The sequence below is a fragment of the Podarcis filfolensis genome, assembly GCF_964270895.1.
Source record: "Podarcis filfolensis genome assembly, chromosome: 8".
In the NCBI taxonomy this organism is placed as follows: Eukaryota; Metazoa; Chordata; class Lepidosauria; order Squamata; family Lacertidae; genus Podarcis; species Podarcis filfolensis.
This window is the reverse complement of record NC_139611.1, coordinates 40,171,461-40,192,123: the sequence shown is the minus strand read 5'-3', so window position 1 is coordinate 40,192,123 and position 20,663 is coordinate 40,171,461. Positions and strand designations below refer to the sequence as shown.

Here is a 20,663-nt window from a genome sequence, read left to right as displayed (position 1 = left end):
TTAAGGTATTGGGCAGTGGCAGAGGCTAGGGAGTGGATTGTTTTCTTTAGTATTTGACTCAAAAGTGGTGCACTCATTCCCAGGAACTGGATTCACTCCATTGTTGGTTTTCTGCTATAAGAGTGTTTCTGTTGCTTCCTGTTGGAGCTCTAGCAGAATCTCGGCTTTGCGAATGGTGTGTTCAAATTGCAGGCCTATATGAGCTCAGTAAACCTATAAAACCATTTCTGCTGGGTTTATGTTGACCCACAATTGGAAGAGCACGAACCATAAAGTTCAGTAGTCAGTGTCAATCGGACAGTCAGGAACTATGAGGATTTCCACACAAGGTTGCTTAAAACAACAACAACAACAACAACAACAACAACAACAACAACAACAACAACAACAACAACTTTTGTGCTAAGGAAAGGAACTGGTTATGCGAGAGGCACCTTTTGGGAGTACTCCAGTAAGAGTTCTCAGAACATGACCCTTGTGCCTTTGCTGTAGTGCTTTTAAGCAAAGGACCAAATGCTCTCAATCAGATTTGTGTGTGTAGATGGATGCAGAATCACACAGTATGAATTTGTGCATTTAGAACTCTTAAGGCAGGCTTGGCCTGACTTCAGTCTTGCGTGGTCTGCTTTTTAAAAACACACACACAACTGAAATCTCTGTGGTTCAAGCATGTGTTTTTTTAAAAAAAACCCCACAGAACTTAAAATAGCTCCCTGCTTGCATCCCTAGGTATTTGACTGCTAGCCAGGTAGAAAAGAGTCTTGCGTGTTTCCAGAAGACATTTGGGGCTTCTTGTGATCTCAGTAGGCAGAGTTAAGTGCACGCAGTGGGAAGCATAGAAAACGGCCCAAAGAAAAGGAACCTCCTTGTCCTCCTCCTCCTCCTCTCCCCTCCATTAATCCTATGTAAGGTTTCCTTCTCTCCCCACTGCCCTCCCCGGAACAGCTCATAAATGGCTGCATCCGCTTGGGCGGTAAGCAGGACCTGAATTGAGATGAGGGTTTTCCTTTTTAAACAGCACCAGCATCCCCTCCTCCCATCTGGGGCTTCACTATCCTCCTGCTCCTCCAGGTTTTCACTTAAAATACCTCAAATGCCTGATACGATCTGGCACCGGAAAAGTGAGCTGTGCAGCTGCCTTGAAGGAGGAAGGAGAAGGAAATCCTGGCAGCTGAGCCCACTGCTTTAATCAGGACCGCCTGGACCAGCTGAATGAGTCACTTGCTGGCCTGTAGCCAGCTAGATCTGGCCCCCTCACCCCAATTGCAAATTGCCTCTCTTCATTCAAGGAGAGGGGAGCATCTGCAAAGCCCCAATTCTCTCTCCCTCTCCCTCTGTCTGTCTCCCCCCACCCCACCCCCCGCCCGCTCAGCCATGCAAGTGCTATGATGATAGAAACATTAAGGAATAAATCAAAATTAATAGGAGGGGGGGTATAGCGAGAGGAATGACCTTTGGAGGGAAGAGCCAATGACTTCTTGCAATGACTTCTTTACATCTGTCCTGCATTTGAAAGAAGCCGTGGAAATATCCAGAGCCTGGAAAGATAGGCAAGCAAGAGAGACTCTGCCCCCTGGTGGTTTTGCCTTGTAATAATCATGGCTTTGCCAAGCCTGGCATCTTCCGTTGAGTAGAGATTCCTTCTTTCAGAAATCCTGCTTCTGAAGCAGCAGCAACCCCAATTGCATGGTGAGCCTTGCTGGGGTGGCAATCTACTCCAGCTCCTCTTCAGGCCTCTCCCAAAAGGCATATTGATTTGAGCCTACAACAGGGGTTTCAGCCCTGCCTCATATTGCTGGTCTGCAACTTGCATCATGACCATTGGCTGTGCTGGCTGAGGCTGGCAGGAACATCTGGAGGGCACTCTGTTCACTACCACTTGCCTACAGTCTGTATTTTCAATAGAAACTACTCAGGTTCTGTGGGGCAGCGTGCATTTTTCTACGTACACTGGCACACAGGCTTTAAAAAATGCTTTAAAAAATCTAATATTTTTAGACTATGTTGTGGACTCCTGTCCTTTTGCCTTGACACTTCTCTCTCCTTTCAGTTGCTTTATCCCAAGCTAAGGAGGATGCACAGTGTTCTCAAGCCAAAGCCCACGTCCTAGTGAGACTACCCACTGGCTCCAATAGTTTTTGGATGGTTTATGCATGTTTTGACATAGGGATGATAGCAATCTTCTGTAAAGTCTAGAGAAGCAGTTGCAGGGGTGGATGAAGGTCTACCTAGTCCATCATTCTTTGCAAGAATAAGTAATAAACAAATAAGTATAAATAAGCAGGAAGGCTGTGAACCTGGGACTCCCTTCTACCCACCCTTCTGCTTTTAGAGGACAAGGTGATATCAGCATCTTCCTTTCTTCTGATGCCCATTTGTGCCCTTCAGCATCCTCTGCGCCATGCAAAACTGCTCTGTCTTGTTCCTTGCAGGAGAGGCGGGAGATCTTTGAGCAGCACCTGAAGGGCCTGAAGCTGTCTCAGGCTGGCACTTTTTATTCCCAGCGCTTGGCTGAGCTCACTCCGGGGTTCAGTGGTATGTAAGAGCAGCTGTTTGTCTGGTTTTCCTTTGTTTTGTTGTTGTTGCTGTTTGCATCCAGCCACATGTTAGCAATCTCTGTAGCGCACTTTAGTCATGTATGGCTTGGCTACCTTCCACCCGGCTGCTTCCTTCCAATGCTGCTGTGTGTGATGTGAAAGAAAAGAGGGCCAAAGCCCCCCCCCCCCAGTGCTGTAGTTATGGTGGATGGAAATTGACACACAGACTAGTACCTAGCCTGGTTGTGCTAAATCCATGAATCGGCCAGTTTTCCAGCATTTTTGTTAGTTTTTCTTCCAATAGAGGTAGTAAAAAACAATTCGTGCTTGGCGTGTGTGACCCAGATTTTTGTGGGGTTGGAGCTGCTGCTTCTGGTTGTGCCTGCTGGAAACTTAGTAGCTGGAAAATCAGTGCAATTATCTGGGGAAATGTTTCTGCAGTCTAAAATATTTTAACTGAGCAGTTCAGCATTGGATTAGCTTGAGAGAAACGGGTAGGACATTCCTGCTTTCCTGAGCCTCTAGTCCATCTCTGAGCTCAGAACAAAGCTGTGAATTTCCTGTTTGTGGAGTATCCTCTGTGAGTTCCCCGCTGGTGGCCCCCGCTCTGCCTCTTCCGTGATTCCTTTGAGCAGCCCCCACACCACCCACATGCTCAAAACTCAGAACAGATGTGCCTTCTCCTCCCTGGAGAAACTTGTGTGATTGTGGTCAGAAGAGCCCCAGCGGGCAATGCCAAGCCCAGACCACCCTCTCCTAAGCCCAGCTTGAGACGGCGCTTGATTAACTCATTGCTGTGCACCATGAAGCCTCTCCTTGAGGGTCACCTTCTGGTTTTAAATTTAGCATACAGAGCACAACAGCGAGAGGCTTGCAAGATCCTGCTTCTTTCTGCTTTGCATAACAGCCCCTTCCCCCCTCACTTCCTGATTCTCCCTCCTTTGTACTCTGCTTTTTAAAAATTCTTATTTGCAGAACAACTTTTTTTATCACAGTAAAATGTGACAAAGGGAAGCTGATTGAAAAGAAATTCATAGAAAGCACTAATGGTTGCCAGTAGTACCCCTAAAAAGATGTGGCAACATTATTGACAACAGGAAGTCCAATTCAGGGAAAATAACAAATCAGAGTTAGAGATCAAGCATGTTACGTAGCCAGAGTGATAAAAAAGGGATATATTCTGCCAACAACTACATAATAAATACACTGTTAAACATTTCAAGCCTGGAATGTCGGCTCTGCCTCTCATTACCTTGACTAAAACAAAACAATCTCGTTTTTTAAAATATGTCATAGAAGCAGCTTAAAGAAGCAGCTCTGTCAGATACTAGAAATGCCCACACCTTATCAAGCAATGCTACTAAGGTTTGATGCTGTTCTGTGATTTAGGGGGGGGGGGAGTTGCCACTGTAAACAGGTGGGCTACAAGAGTCGAAGCAGGTACACATAGCTTCTTTACATAACCTAACAATGCCACAGGGATGTAATGGGGCATTGCATGTAATGGATTTGAAAAGTTGCAGAATCTTAACCCCAAACGAGCAGCATTTTAGGGCATCACATTCAGGTATTGAAGAGGAATCTCTTGATGCAAGTGGAGAGCAGTTAACATTCAGGTAGCATCGGACATCAGGCAAGGTGGTGCCAGCACCTCGAAGGCTGCACTGCTTCATCTTCTTTTCTTGCAACCTAAGAAAAACTGGTGGCTAAAGACAGGAGGACATTGTTGTTGTTATTATTGTTATTAAAATTGTATACCAGCCTCCCTGAGGAGCCTAGGTTGCCAGACACACAAACAAAACATTAAAAAAATGCTCCAATATAGACAGGGAAAAGCCTCCACTTAAAAGGCTTGTTGGAAGAGGAAGGTCTTCAGTTGGGTAGAACTGGTCCCAACCTGGGGTTTGGGAGGATGGTACATCATTCTCAGGGTCCAACTGGTCATATTTTGAGGTGTTGGGAAGGAAATTTCATCCCCTCCTCATAATGGCAAGTGGTGACTTGGGCAATTTCTTCCCCTACTCCTTCCATGTTGGTGTTACAGGTTGGCTTGTTTGCTTGATTCCCCTGGAGTCATTACCTACCCTTCAGGTGCATTCTTGGGTGCAGAGTGCTGTACTATTTTTATACACCCTCTTTGAGTTGTTCCATGGAGGATCATTGCTTGGGAGAGCATGTTGGGCTTGATAGTTACCTGCTCTGTTCCCGCTCTCTGATCCCAAGAAAACCCAATGAGTGCGTGTTGCTCTGTCTACAGGAGCAGACATAGCCAACATCTGTAATGAGGCCGCTCTCCACGCAGCAAGGGAGGGGCATAAGTCCATCGACACATTCAATTTTGAGTACGCCGTGGAGAGAGTCATTGCAGGTAAGGTTTCTTTTTGGGTGACATGTTGGTCAGTTTTCTTCAGTCTACGGTAAAGTGTCACATGATAAAGGGTTTTGGCATCATCGCCAGTTTAACACAGCCAAGCTGCCAGTGGACAGCTGCAGGGTGGAGGAGCATAAATGGAGTGGTGTGAATCAGGTCTGCTTAATTACAGACCACGAAGAAGCCTCTCTGTTTCGGTGTATATGTTTTACCTCGGCTTTGCTGGCCTTAATGGGGGCTTTCTATGTATTGCTAGGATCTTGCTTTGTGCATAGCCACAATCTCTGAAGACTGCCTGGTGAGTGGCAGGAGATTTTTGTGTGTTGATTTTTATCAAGGGATACATTGCTGGAATCCAACCTGTGCATATATATTTCAGCAGTTGTCTTCTCCAGGGAGAAATCTTAAGGGCTTGCCCTATCCTACATGGACCATTTATTTGGATACACTCCCGTAGGGCCAGAGTTTAATAGGCTGTTTAAAAGTGGTATCAGGGTCTGAAGGGTGAATTGACAGACCTATGTTATTGCAACTATCAATGCAATAAAGAATTGTTGCTGGCTCTCTTAGGCCTTGGGTCATGATAGCGGAGAGTTCTCTGACTTACAGCTGAGTGATAGTGCATAAGGGGCAGAGAAAGCCTTTTCCTTTCTCAGCCTTGCAGATTAAAATAGTGGTGCACCTTAGTAGCATATCCTGGGAAATGGAATTTATGTTCTCCATCTGCCCCACAGGGACCGCTAAAAAGAGCAAAATCCTGTCGCCGGAGGAGCGGAGAGTTGTGGCATTTCATGAGTCAGGTCACACACTTGTAGGCTGGCTGTTGGAGCACACAGAGGCAGCGATGAAGGTAGATTTGCTCTCTGCCCTGAGCTTGGGACATGGGACATGGTAATCAAGAGCAGCTGATGCCTCTTGAACTCATTCTCTGCAATACAAGTTGGGCCTCTCCTTTTTTCTTTTCTTCCCTTCCCACTATCTCACAGGTTTCCATCGCTCCTCGCACCAATGCTGCCTTGGGCTTCACCCAGATCCTGCCAAAGGACCAATACCTCCTTACCAAGGACCAGCTCTTTGAGCGGATGTGCATGGCCCTGGGAGGGAGAGTTTCAGAAGCCATCACCTTTAATAAAGTCACTACAGGTGAGGAAGCCAAATATGTGCTTCATCTTGTTGACCTCCTGTCTTTCAGTGGTGCTGCAGGCTTCTCTTTGTTAAATGTCCTTCCACTGTGCTTGAGCAATGAAGCCAATGAGCTTGCATAGACATTCTCCCCCCCCCCCAGAATAGGAGGGGGTATCTTGACACTTCTGATGCATGTAGCACCACCCCTTAAGTTCTTTTTTATCCATTGCTTACTCCAGGGGCACAAGATGACCTGAGGAAGGTCACCAAGATAGCCTATTCAATGGTGAAGCAATATGGGATGGTGCCCAATGTTGGATACTTGTCCTTCCCAGAAAAGGAAAGTACCCCAGGGATAGGACGGCGTCCCTTCAGCCACGGACTCCAGCAAATTATGGACCATGTAAGTTCTCTTCATGGATATAAAGCTCCAACAAAAATGCTTGCCTGTTCACAGGTTTTAAAGGGCCCTGAAGCAGAGCCATTTTGTTATGTTGCAGTTTCCCAGGGAGAATAAGGCTAATCATCTGAGACTGTAACCACTAGCCCAGAGGAATTCGCAGTGTGAATGCCACTTTTCGAAGGAGAGGGCTTTGTTGCCCAAGTTGGCTTGCCTTGACCCTTGTAAACAGGATGCAAACAAGATTAGCTTGGCACTGCAAAGTGTGTGTGGTTATGGAGTAGGAAGGAGGCAAACCACCAATCCTGAAGTCTAGCTGAACACCATCCCATGTCTTCCCATACATTTTTGTTGCTGCTAGCAGCATCTTTGCTGTGCTTTTCAGTTGCACACTCTGCACCCAACTAAGCTGTTCTTTACCCATGAGCTGTTCTTCATTAGGATCTCTGGGGCTCTGTGTCTTTGCTGAAGGGGTATGAACTGCAGCTCAGAATCTTCATCTCTCTTGGTTCAGCCTTGTTGCTATAACTCCTCCTCTGGTTTTTGTTTCCCTTCTAGGAAGCAAAGATGCTGGTGGCCCAAGCCTACAGGCGCACAGAGAAACTGCTGTTAGAGAATCGGGACAAACTGAAAGCAGTAAGGCTTGCAGAACTCCAGAGGGATTCAGATTGAATTGGGCGTGGGGGTGACTGGGAAGCGGGGGTGATCCAGAACCCTGCTCTGCTGTTGAAAGTTCAGTGGCTGGCCATGGGCAAGTTGCTTCTCTTTAGCCTAGCTACAGGGTAGCTTGTGAGGCTTCAAAAAGTGCTTTGAGCAGCTTGGCAGGGGAGGACTGGTTTTTTAAAAACAAGGTAGCAGCTCCTCTGCTGAGAGCCAACTAAGAGAGCAAAACTAAGATGATTCCTCTGCAGAGTCTTAGATACTGTTTTGGTTGCCACTTGCATTGGGAAGCACGGCAGCCCTTTTCCTTGGCTGATAGTGGCAAGAAGCAGTGGGTTGTGGCGCATTTCAGCTCCTTGTGATGCCAGGAATGTGAAGGGAGGAACTCTTAGAGCTGCAGGGTAGGAGGCCTGATGTAACATTCCTCAAATGGCCCCACATGTGCATCCTTGTCCCTTTCTTTGTACATTCACACCACTGCCATACTTTTTTCTTTCATAGCTACATACACAATACTTCTCTTAATGGTTATCTTTGCTCTATGCAATGGCACCTGGCATGGGAGAAGAGAGGTGTGTGTAGAATGCAAGTTCTTTCCTGCATGTGATAAACTGTTCTCAAACTGTTGCTTCCTTTTAAGATCAAGGGGGGAGGGAAGGAAAAAAAGAATCCATGGAATGTAGTGTCCTAAAGCAGGTGCAGGAAACCTGTGGTGCTCCAAATGTTGTTGGATTACAACACCCATCATCCCTGACCTTTGGCCATGCTGGCTTCAGGGACTGATGGGATTTGGAGTCCAGCAACGTCTGAAAGGTCTTAGGTTTCCATCCCTGTCCTTGAGAGTGCTTTCCTTGAGGTGAGTTGGTCCTTGCTTCAGCCAGTGGATGGCTGAGCCCCAGTGTATCCTATTTCCATGCTTAGGTTTCTCTGGCCTGTGTGTGCATGCAAATGCTTACCATCTGTCACCTTTTCTTGTGTCTAGCTGGCCGATGCCCTGCTGGAGAAAGAAGTCATCAACTACGATGACATAGAAGCCTTGATTGGGCCTCCTCCACATGGGCCCAAGAAAATGATTAGCCCTCAGAGCTGGATTGAGGCTGAGAGGGACAAACAAGATATGGGAGATGAAGAGGCACCTCAGTCACCCCAGAGCCGAGAGGAGGAGGAAGAGTTTGACCAGAGACCAGTTTGAAAATGGCCAAGTGAGAGAAGGGACTGAGCAGCTTCCTTTCTGAACTAGAGGCGCAAAGAGAGTTATTTCATGCCTGTGTGTAGGCTGCTCTGCTCATATTTTGTGATGGGCTGCGAGCAGCGTCCAGCTTCCCCTGCTCTAAAAATGATCAAGCTGTGGTTGATGTATGTGTATGGGCTCATCAAGGCTCATTGGGAAGGGTCCCAGTGCCTCTGGGTCACCAGGTTACAGTTATGGGAATGTGTGTGGTCAGTCTGGGCAGAACCAGCCATTGTGTCATAGTCCTCCCACAAAAGCAGCTGCTGTGCTCTGCTTCATCTTCTTCTTTTTTCTGGTGCCACACACTGCAACCCTCCTTTGACATGACAGCAATAGCTGCATCACTAGCACCCAGAGTTTAATGTTTCTCCCTAGAACCAACAACACAAATATTTCCCTGTTTTTTACGCATGTCTCTTGAGGTGTAGAAAGTCTGATATGGACAATGGAGATGTAGATTTCCTTTGACCTATGTCACCATGCCACAAAGATATAGGTCCTTTGACCTATGTAACTCTGGCCACAAAGATAGGGGCAGGCACAACCTCTGAATGCTGGTGGGGCTCCCTGGAGTGACTTGGAAGGGAGAGAGAATCCTCTGGCTGGCTGGTAGCTTCTGGTTCTTACACACAGGCCTTTAGACTGAATGTGTCTCTAAAGCAGCTTGTAACAGGAGTTGGGTGGGGGGAGGGATAGTCAGTTTCCTGCTGTACAATAACAGCTGAAGGGAGGTGGAGTGGAGAGAGAAAAGGGCTAGCTGCATTTTCAAACACACTCCATAGATTATTTCCATGAGGACTATTGTCTGTATCCTTATACAACCCTTGTCCAGATTTTCCTCCACTCCTGCCAATATTTAATTGGCAGTTCTCAAAACTGCCTCTTTTCTGAGACTACCCTCGTGCATAGATGGGATGAGCGTGCACACATTTGCACTCTGAATTGCCTCAACGTGAAGAGAGTTTGCCATTTAGAACTGCGGCTATCAAAATCCCTGGAGATATGATCCTACTGAATATGTATTTCAACATGTGATATTGCACTACGACATAAAAGAAAACCAAGCATTTCAGCATTGGTCTGTAAGCAGTCCCTTTCTCCATCTCCCCCAGTGGGCCTTGAAAGAAAAGTCATTGGTGATCTGTGTGTACCACCTAGTGGTCTATTGACAAATTTGTACCAAATTGCTGTATATCTGTGACAATATCTGTGGGGCAATATGCTAAGTTTCTGAATCACAGTGGCAGTAATTTAGCCCATTTCCCTCCAAGAGGGAGCCAGACTCGCCAGACTCACTGGCAGTAGCTAAGCTTTAGCACAAGGGTGGTTAATGCTTTGGCTCATGGAATTGCAGAGATTAAAGGGATCCCAAGGGCCATCTAGTCCAGCCCCCTGCAATGCGGGAATGTTAGCTAAATCATACATGACAGATGGCCATCTCGCATCTGCTTAAAAACCTCCATCTATAGTGGCATCATATTGAAAGAAATTCTGGAGCAAGAAAGTCATGTTAAATTTAACTGCGCTGGGTCTTGGCATCTGAAATGGTTGGTATGTCTCTCCAGTTGGGTATTTCTCAGGAAAATGAAATTTGAAAATTGTTCAATTGAAGAAGTTGTCACTGGGGGAGGGATGGTAAGAGAGCCACAAGTGTTCCCCACCTTGATTTTTCCACTTTTCTTATCTTTCCAAGAGTTCCTGCTCAATGTATTTATAAACCATGACCTAGCACAAACTGTAATAAATCTCTATCATCTCAGCTGCTTGTATCTTTGCCATCTATTGAAAAATGAAATAAACTTTTACAGAACTCAAATACCGCTCACTAGTCATTTATCGTCATTCTCAATGGGCATGAGTCATCATTTAAACTGTTCTATTACTGCAAATACAATATATGACATTAATATGTGCCATTTTCAGTATATGCAACTCACTGTAGTCTGTTCAATGAAGTGCACTGTGTTCCCTTGCTTAAAATGCCGCTAGTGGGGAGTCTGCTATAAAGGTAAAGGTACCCCTGCCCGTACGGGCCAGTCGTGTCCCACTCTAGGGTTATGCGCCCCTCTCTCTTAAAAGGCCGGGGGCCAGCGCTGTCCGGAGACACTTCCGGGTCATGTGGCCAGCATGACTAAGCCGCTTCTGGCGAACCAGAGCAGCACACGGAAACGCCGTTTACCTTCCCACTATAAAGCGGTACCTATTTATATACTTGCACTTAGGGGTGCTTTCGAACTGCTAGGTTGGCAGGAGCTGGGACCAAAAGACAGGAGCTCACCTCGCCGCGGGGATTCGAACTGCCGACCATACGACCGGCAAGTCCTAGGCACTGAGGTTTTACCCATAGTGCCACCCGCGTCCCTAGTCTGCTATACCACATGCGATAAAAAATTCTCATTGGCCAAGCTATGCCAGTGCTCAATAGTGCCTGGCTGTTGGGGAGCAGGATGCTGAAGTACCTTTATCAGATCCTACAGAGCTTTTTTCAAGTGTGTCACAGTGTTATTCGGGCTACAATGTTATGCATGCAATATTGCTTGTTAGCCCTTTTAAGCTCAGTAAGACTTTAGATATGCGTGCATCAGTTCAGGCTACTGTAGGCTCAGGTTACTGCAGATGCTATCCATGACATTAATATGTGCCATTTTCAACATGTACAATTCACTGCTGTCTGTTCCCTTTAGTGGCAATAGGGGAGAATCTCCTAGATTTGGCCCAACGGAGAATCTTATTGGCCACAGTTAAGGCAGTGCTCATGGTGCCTGGCCACTGGGGAGCAAGGTATTGAACTCTGATTTATCAGATCCTGCAGAACTTTTATTAAGTTTGTCACATATTATTTATTTATTTATTTATTTATTTACGGCTATTAGCCCATAAAATATGTACAAACATAAAAACACAGGGACATAAAAACAGATATATCCGACAACAGAAGGTGAACACCACGATGCAAGGGTGGGTCGTTGAGCAAAGCCAAGTGATGGCTTGGGGCCAGGAGAGCTCCAAGGGATGGATCACAGAAAAGGAAAACTAAAGACGAACTCCGACATGCACTCTCAACATAACAGTCCAATTAGTTTTGATGTTGTTGTTGTTTTTTGGTGGTTTTTGAGTGTGAGATAACCGCATTCAGAAATCTCGCCACCTGCAGAGTTACAGAAGGATCTGTATCCTGCAAAAGCAGTGCGGCGTGTGACTCAACAGGCCTGCCAACCAAGCGCAGTAAAGCAGGACCCAGGAATTTAGCCCTGGCTATGCTATGTAGGGGACAGTTGAACATTATGTGTGAAAGAGATTCAACAGTTTCCCCGTCACACACGCACAGCGGAGACACCAAACCATTGGAAAATCTGTGGTTCAGCAGGTTTGATGGAAAGACATTGAACCTTGCACGAATAAATGCACGTCGGTGTGGTACTGATGAAGGAGATGACATGTATGATGGAAGGCCAAGTGGTGGGGTTATTCCGTGATACCTGGGGGAGCAGACACCCCCACCCCTGGCGAGGTTGTGTTGATTTTCAATGTCTGCTAATCTTTGCTCAATAAGGCTTTTGGCTGAGCGTAAGTTCATCTTTAAGGAGTCCGCTGGGGAAATTCCGATGCTCAGAAGTTTGGCATGGATTTTTCCTACCCACGGATTGACAAAGACGTCCCGCCAGAGGCACTGAAAAAGGTAATGATCGGGAAGCCTATGCCAGCTGGACAGCCAATAGCCAAAGACTCGCTTCCAGATGACAGTCTCCAATGATGCAATCCTTAACTCCAGACGTATGGCTGCATTGCTCACACATAAGTTTGTCACAGTGCAATTGGGGTTACAATTCTAAGGACATTAGAACAGCATGCTGGATTTTTGTTCAGAATTCTGTATTCTGAGTGGCTAACCAGATGCCAATGGGACACCAGTAAGCAGGACTTGTGCACTATAAAAGTGGGATGTTGGGTTTCCTGTGTAATGAGCACATTTCTTCAGAAATAGAAGGGGACTTGCAAAGCCTGCAGTTCTCTTCACTACTTTCATGGCTGGTCTCAGAGAAAACCTTGCCAGCTTCAGACAACCCTGAAACACAAACAGACATACTGAGGGGGATGGCAGCCATCTGACAGCATCATCCAGCCACCTCCACTGGCTTCTGCCTGGCAACTTCGTCCCTCACTTCAGCCTGCCAACTTCCACCCCTGAATATCCTCTGGTTCATGTATTCACCCTGTGCCAGGAGGGCGGCTTCCAGAACCCCCTGAATGCACCCAGACACACACCATTCACCTCAACCAGTTTACATCCACAAACATCAGCCTGCTCCAGCCTTTCAGCATCCACTGGCTTCTGAATGCATACGTCACCAGCTTCCACCCAGCAAACCTGCCAACTTCCACCAGGTCCATCACCAGACATCAGTCAGCTGCTGCTTTCTCTCTGCCACTTCACCTCCATGTGGAAGGAGGTCACCCAGTGCTGAATGATACAGCTGTTGCTTACCATGCTCTCTTCAGGAAGGTTTATGCCTTGGTTCTCCCCTTGGCCGCTTATATCCAGTCACTGGCTATATGCTTTTGGGACATGGGTGGTGCTGTGATCTAAACTACTGAGCCTCTTGGGTTTCCAATCAGGTCGTCAGTGGTTCAAATCTGAGCAACGGGTGAGCTCCTGTTGCTCTGTCCCAGCTCCTGCCAACCTAGCAGTTCGAAAGCAAGCCAGTGCAAGTAGATAGACAGGTACCACTGTGGTGGGAAGGTAAATGGCATTTCCGTGTACTCTGGCACTCATCATGGTCCTCCATCCGCCAGTAGCTGTTTAGTCATGCTGGTCACACGACACGGAAAGCTGTCTGTGGACAAACGTCAGCTCCCTTGGCCTGAAAAGTGAGATGAGCACCGCAACCCCATAGTTGTCTTTGACTGGACTTAACCACCCAGGGGTCCTTTACATTACCTTTTTCTACCTTTGCTTTTGTGGGTGGTGAGTTCTTGTGCTTTTGAGCCAACCCAGGCAGTAGCTGGTGAGGCATCATCATCACCTCCCCACCCCTCACAATGGTGAGTGCAGTTTCAGCAGTAGTTTGTTCCTTTGCATTACCTATTGCCTCCTGTGCTGATACCAAGGAAAGACACATTATAAACCTGTGGGGAGAGGGGCATTTTTCAGCCCAATGGCTGCATTTCTCTCTGGCCAACCTTCAGGGACTACATCCCGATGGTGGGTGGGGTCAAATGCCAAACGAAAAGGAACAGTAAATGTGACTCTTTGAATAGGAGACTCCCTTCCCACGCCGCTCCATCCATTACGAGCCGGCAGAATTGAACGGCCGCGGTACCTTTAAGATGGGCGCCATCTTTGTTACTGGCAAGACAATGTGTTGGACATAGCGGCTGACGCCAGTGAGGGTAATTCCCTCTCCCTGATTGGCCGCGGACGGAGCGTTTCGCATTTCCTGAACCGGGTCACGCACGGCGGTTCAGATATCCCAGAGTTCCTGGCAAGAGTTCTTTCTTTTTCCGGCCGGCCATTTTCTCTCCCGGGAGGTGAGTTCTCGTGCTGGGGGAGGCTTGGTTGGCTATCCGCCTTCATCCGTCGCCTGCGCGGGGATGGGGGACTCCGGGGGCGGACTCCCGGGTTCTAGAGGGTCTTGTGGACGTTACGGAAAGGTTATGGGGTCCCGGTGGGGAGACTGATGGGCTCTTGCCTGGTTGTAAGAGGCGATCCTTTGCGCTCCATTGAGCTTCTGGATCTGCCTCGTTATTTAGAAAGGCCCAGCCAGAGCACAGAAGTGGAGGACACAGGCTTTGCAGGCAGGCGGGCCCAGCCTCTGGCGCCTCGGTTAAGACGGCTAGCGGCCCTCGAGGAGAGCATCCAGTGGTGGGTAAGTGAAGCCAGCGTCCCAGGGGCACCCGTAGCTCATTCATGTATCGTGGTACTAGGTTCTGTCTCTGGACAAGAATTATTGCACCAATCAATAGGATTTGTAGCCCGGATTTGTCAAGCCACAGCTACAGTATTTCGGAGTGATATTGGCTAGTGAAGAACGACCTATTACAAGTCATTAACTGTAGTAGTTTTGGCTAAAATGTAATGTCCTGAAGAAGTGCGGGGCATTTGTTTTGCTGGGTGCTTTCGTGTTCATTGAGGATTTTATTGTTGACTCTGCAGAAATGGTTTCCCCTTTATGGGATTTAGTCAAGTGTCGCTCCCTCGGCCTGTAAAGCTAGCTGAGCGCCGCAACCCCAGAGTCGTCTGTGACTGGACTTAACTGTCAGCGGTCCTTTCCCTTTCCCTTTACCATTGTATCCCTGAATGCTAACGAGCTTTTGAATGTTTAAAGCAAGCAGTTTTAAAGCCACCAGCTTTATCTTATTCATAGTGAAATAAACCATTTTTCTTAAGCTTAACAGGGTTTGAGTCAGCATGAGGTAGGTTCCTGTGTGGGGATGGAGTCTAGTCTAGTGGGTGTATGCAGTAGGCCATAGGTTTAAGCTCTTGGATAGCAGGACGAGGAAGACTTTGAAGAGCCACAGCCAGCCAGATCAGTCAGTACAGTATTGGGCTCAGTGGAGCAATGTGCAGAATCCGAATGAAGGCAGCCTTGTAAGTTTGGCTGGGATGACCCCATATTTTACCATTCTGATAGGGCATTGGCAAGAGGCTCCAAGTTAGATCTTTAGTATCATTAAAAAAAATGAAGTCTGTTTATCCTTCATACAATGTGACAAGTCAGTTACATTCAGAATGAGACATTACTTTTAATAGGCAGTATGGGGTTGAGGGATAAGACAAGAGTGAGGGGAGGAAAGGGGGAGGGGAAAGATATTTAGTATCTTGAATGCCTTGCTAGAGAAGACTCAGTACTAGTCTGAACCAATAGCCTGATCCTATACAGCAGTTTCATATGTAAGGGAGGGCCCCATAGTTCAGCAGGAGTACATGTAGAAGGTTCATTCTCTGGGATCTCCTGTTGAAGGGTTTTGAACCTTGAAGGGCTGCTGCCATTCACCGTAGCCAGGACCAGCCAAAATTAAGCAAGTAGGTAGCTCCTTATGTGATTGTAAGGTCTCTTGCAGAAGAGATGCTGCAGTGATGCATGTTTGATATTGTTAAACAGAGTGTGGGATATTTGATGAATGGATCAAAGCTCTTCCTAATATTACTAGTAAAGGTTTCTTGCATCATAACTGCATTCTGCCTGCAAGTTTCCAACCTTTGGCACAATTAGGAATCCAAATGCTAGGTTTCCATTGGGCTTAGAAGGGCATGACATTATGTGTCTCCAGTATACTTCACAGAACTGTTGCAAGGATAAATAATATTTTGTATGCTGAAAAGAGATGTTAAAATGGAAATCACAAGGAGTCTAATCCATACTGTTTGTATTTTCAGGGACATAAGGAGCCATGGCGCCCAGCCGGAATGGCATGATCTTGAATCCCCATTTTCACAAAGACTGGCAAAGACGAGTGGCCACATGGTTTAATCAGCCTGCTAGGAAGATCCGCAGGTGAGGTCTGCTGAGCCCCTTGCATTTTGTGTTCTTTGTGTCCGGTGCTCGGCTAACATACAGCTGTCTGGATAATGCAAAAGGCAAGCAAGTGTGAGCCTTGCCATTTTTGGCTTTCTGCAAGACACTTGTTCAGTTCTTCAGCCAGATGATGAAAATTCTCCGGAATCGCTGTACCACATTGATGACCCTTTGAACCCATATAAGCTGATGGCTGTAGCATTTTTTATTTCTATCTACTCAGTTAAAGGATTGAAAACGGAACTGTCTATATCTTAATGCCTTTATCTAAATCTCTGGTGTTACCGCAGTTTAAATACTGTCTGTAGTTCTGATTTCCACATCTCAAAAATGATATTGTTCAGCTGGAAAAGGTGCAGAGAAGGGCAACCAAAATGATTAAGGGGTTGGAGCAACTCCTATAAGGAAAAGTTAGATTTGCAACTCGTAGTCTGTGGTGGGAGCGAAGGTGAGTAAGGAGGGGCATAAGAGGCATAAAATTATGCATGATTTGGAAAAAAGTCATTTTTTTCTCACATAATACTAGAATTCCAGGTCTTCCAGTAAAGCATACAAAAGGAGCATAGCTTCACACATCACATTGCTCAAACTATGGAATTCATTTGCACAAGAGTGGTGCTAGGATTTGATGAATTCATAGAAGATAAGGCTATCAGTGGCTCCTAGTGATGGCTAGTTCTGCCTCCACTGTCAGAGGCAATATGCTTCTGAATACCAGCTGCTAGGAATTACATGGAGCAATTGCACTGGGGACCTGCTTGCAGGCTTCCTTTAGGCGTCTGATTGGCCATGTTGTTGGACTAAGTGGGTCTTTGGTCTGATCCAGCAGGACTTCCTTTGTTCTTATGCTTGCCTTATGCCTCCTTCCCTTGCAACCAATCCCAAGTTTATCTGTAAGAGGAGCTCAGTAAGGGTTATATTTGGAGAGACAACAGGTTTAACATAACCCTTCTGTACTTCTTTCTGCACCCAGGAGGAAGACCCGTCAGGCGAAGGCCCGTCGTATTGCTCCACGTCCGGTATCTGGACCAATCAGGCCAATTGTGAGGTGCCCCACTGTACGATACCACACAAAAGTCCGTGCTGGTAGAGGATTCAGCTTGGAGGAGCTGAGAGTAAGTAAAAAAGCATAGGTGTCTCTTAACACATGAGTGCCTGCCTCTGAAATACAGGTTGTTTTGGCTTGTGGCATATGATATATGAGCTAAGATATATCAGAATCTGATGTGTTTTGTACAGTGGTTGGTGGGGCTTCCGTATAACCAAATAACTTCATTGAATCAGATTTCTTGGAGGATTAGTTTTTGTATTTATAGTGGAAGTTCTTGAGTTAAACAGATGGAGAGTTTTATAGCGATAGTATAGCTAATCCCTGTTCCTTTAGAGTGGGTTATACGAGGAACTTTAGGCAGTTAAAAACTGAAACCCACACTCTTCTGTTGTCTGTTTCTAATTGCTTAAAGGACAAGAGTTTAGCCTTACACATTTTTATTCAGTATTTTGGTGGAGATTTCTTTTTAGGTACTGGAGAAAAATTGTTTGGCCAGGTACATTAGCATCCTACCAGAAGGTCTCTCTTTTGTTGCCCTTGCAAGCCACATGCCGTTTCTTTGAGAGCCTTTCAATCAGATGATGGCTCTGTCTCTGGAATCTCAGTACCGTGATTACTTATGTTTTGAAACTTTCCTTCTCTTTGTAAAAAAAATAATTATTAAAGAGTTTCAAAACAAATATTTTGTTAATACATTAACAGGAAAACAATTTTTGAAAACATTGCTATACTATTATATAAAGTATCAATATTGTTAAGTAGACAAGTAAGAAGTTTTCCAGCTGATGACTGTTCTGCCTCCATAGCAGGTACAGGGCTGGCAATGTACAAGTTGATTTTACTTATGGCTTAGGTTAATATGCTTTCCCTAGATGGCTGGCATCAACAAGAAGTTTGCCCAGACAATTGGTATCTCAGTGGACCCCAGGCGTCGGAACAGGTCAACAGAAGCCCTGCAGGCCAATGTGCAGCGGCTGAAGGAATACCGCTCTAAGATCATTCTCTTTCCCCGGAAACCTTCTGCCCCTAAGAAGGGCGACAGTGCAGTAAGTATATAGGGGAGAATTTCAGGGGAAGTAGGTGTTGCAGGAGAAGGGAGCTTTATTTCTAATAAGTCTGGTGGGGCGAAAGCTTTGCTGCAAAAAGCACACTATAAAACTCCCAAGGACACAACTTCCAAGGAGTACTTGATTATGACTGGGGCACAAAAAAGCCAGTATAAGAGGCAGAAACACTACCTACTTTCCATTGCTGGTGGTCATGTGCTACTTCAGCCACAACATCACAAGTCTTCCAATACAGCCACCCAAAGACAAGGCCACCCCCATCCCCTCACCACCAAGGAAATGTAACAAGCAAATAGATAGATAACCCCCACAAGTGTCGCTGACACAAAACCACTAAGTAGAAGCATTACCACCCCACTCACCACCCCCACCCTCCCCCTCTTCCCAACCCAATACTGCATGCAACACTAATGTCTCACAACAAATGAAACTGATCTGTAGAAAATGCAGCTTGAAAAAAGAGAGGATGCACGTATATTTGTAAACTAATAAATCTTTAATAATAATTATTTTTTTAAAAAGTTTGTTCCAGGGCCCTCTTTCTTAGTTGCTATGATTCTCAAAGTGTGCACATACATGTACAGTACATACAGGTAATGCAGTTACCTGTATTGGAGAGAGAGCAGAAGTGTTGAGGAAAAGTGAGATGACAGCAATATAAGGCTAAACTGGAAATTTCGGTATTCTTCGTCTTCAACTCTGCCTAACCTTGCCCCTACAGTAAGATTTTTAGAGGCTCCCGCAGCACTTGTATGACATAATCCAAGCTAGGGTTTTTTTTCTTGCTGTCCAAAAAAGTGAGGTGGAATAAATAGTTAAGTTAATTCCTGAACATTTTCTTCTCTCCACAGGCTGAAGAGCTCAAGATGGCCACACAGCTCTCTGGACCAGTTATGCCCATCAAAAATGTAAGTGACTTCCATAGATCTTTCCTCTGAAATTTGTAGACTTTATAATGAGAAATTTTCTGCTTCCAGCTTCAGTGAAATGATCTCTTGAGAGCGGCTGTGTTTCTTGGGTGTCAAATGATGTTCTGTGACTTAACAGAAAGGAGCAGCTTCAATGTTGAGTTGGCTACTTCTCATTCACTCAAGCATAGTTATGTCCTTGGAATCTTGCAAAACACAAGTTTGCCATCAATATTGAAGGCAATATTGTTTTATTTTATAGAAATAAGGTGACTTCCCTGAAAATCCAGTATATTGAGGGGCAGTATGTAAATGTAAAATAAACTAGTATACAACTATAGCTAGAAGCCATTGACTGTCTCCTACCACATGAATTTGTCTCATCTCCTTTGAAAGCCACCTAAGCCAGTGGCTATTGTCACACCTTGTGGCAGTGGGTTCCACAAGTTAATTAGTCATTGAGTAGAAAAGGACTTCTCCTTGTCTATTCCTCTTGTCTATCTTGAACCTACAGCCAGTCAGTTTAATTGGGTGACCCATGAGCTCTAGAATTATGAAAGAGGGAAGCTATCTACTATGCTTCTCCCCACCCCCGAAAAGCCCTAAATATTTTAGCCTTCCCTCATAAGAGAAGATGCTCCAACCTGTTGGTCATTTTGGTTGCCTTTTCTGACTCTTCCTTTTTGAGACTGACTGACCATAACTGTTCCTATTATTTCAAAAGTGGATATCCTCTATGTTTATATCCAAGGCCTTATGCTGCTGACCATCTTCATTTTCAGTCCTTCTAACTGATCACTAGATTCTGCTAGTGATGCAGAAAATACTTTCTGCCTCATTTTGGCAATGAATTTTTTCTGTGCCTGGACTAGCCATGAGGGTTCCAACTCCGCTGTCAGTATGTCTCTGAACTCCAGTTGCTCAGAATCACAAGTGAGGGAGGGTGCTGTTGTGCTTAGGCTCTCCTTGTAGGCTTCACATTAGGGCATCCAGTTGGCCACTGTGAGAACAAGATGCATGACTAAATGGGACGTTGGCCTGATCCAGCAGGCTCTTCCGGTGTTCTGAGTGCTGCTACAGAAAGGGGCTGGGTCTGCATACATATTACATATTTTGAGCACATTTTGTCCTGAAAAGAATTCTGGGCACTGCAATTTGTTGAGGGTTGCTAGGAATTGTAACTCTCTGGGGGATAAACTACACTGCCCAGAATTCTTTGAAGGAATGAATGAGATTTGGGTGTGCTTTAAAGGTAAATTGTATATACAGCCTGTGACTTAAAAGTGTTAGACTGAGCCGTAGTGTGGGTGAATATTGAATCAGAAATTGGAAGAAAGCAGCAGCTTTTTGGTGTGCGACCTGATTGTCTGGTTCTTTCCTTAGGTCTACAAAAAAGAGAAAGCCCGGGTTATATCGGAGGAAGAGAAGAATTTCAAGGCTTTTGCCAGCCTGCGCATGGCCCGGGCAAATGCTCGGCTCTTTGGCATCCGGGCTAAGCGAGCCAAGGAAGCAGCAGAGCAGGATGTGGAAAAGAAGAAATAAACTCTTTGTTTGGAGCACCTCAATAAAGGATAGATTTGGAACTATGTGGTGCTTGTCTTAGAGATGTGGGGAAGAGCAACATGGGCCGGGAATCCTGGCACTTGAGCATAGCCCCTTTGCCATCTCCATCTCATGCCCACTCATTTTTTGTGGGCACTCCAGTAGTTGGGCAAGGAGGCTGGTACCACTTGGGATTTCAGTATTGAAGCAGCCTGGGGAATGGAAGGCAGTGCTGGTTGGATCCCATTTTATAT

The 20,663-nt window shown here is 45.9% G+C and overlaps 2 protein-coding genes across 2 annotated transcripts in view; both read left to right on the top strand.

The window, feature by feature from the left end:
* SPG7 (SPG7 matrix AAA peptidase subunit, paraplegin) overlaps positions 1–10,140 on the top strand; it is a 40,359-nt gene extending 30,219 nt beyond the window's left edge. The window contains exons 11-17 of the mRNA XM_083626247.1: positions 2,433–2,535; positions 4,795–4,905; positions 5,643–5,758; positions 5,895–6,051; positions 6,273–6,436; positions 6,992–7,069; positions 8,076–10,140. Coding sequence (XP_083482373.1) covers positions 2,433–2,535; positions 4,795–4,905; positions 5,643–5,758; positions 5,895–6,051; positions 6,273–6,436; positions 6,992–7,069; positions 8,076–8,285 — 939 coding nt within the window. The 3' untranslated portion in view covers positions 8,286–10,140. The remainder of the gene's footprint in view (positions 1–2,432; positions 2,536–4,794; positions 4,906–5,642; positions 5,759–5,894; positions 6,052–6,272; positions 6,437–6,991; positions 7,070–8,075) is intronic.
* A 3,593-nt stretch (positions 10,141–13,733) lies between these two features.
* Positions 13,734–20,450, top strand: RPL13 (ribosomal protein L13). Its single transcript, XM_083626385.1, has 6 exons — positions 13,734–13,853; positions 15,703–15,820; positions 16,815–16,956; positions 17,765–17,938; positions 18,811–18,867; positions 20,251–20,450. The coding sequence occupies exons 2-6, from the start codon at positions 15,717–15,719 to the stop codon at positions 20,407–20,409; spliced, it is 636 nt and encodes a 211-aa protein (XP_083482511.1). The 5' UTR covers positions 13,734–13,853; positions 15,703–15,716; the 3' UTR covers positions 20,410–20,450.
* Positions 20,451–20,663: the final 213 nt, after the last annotated feature.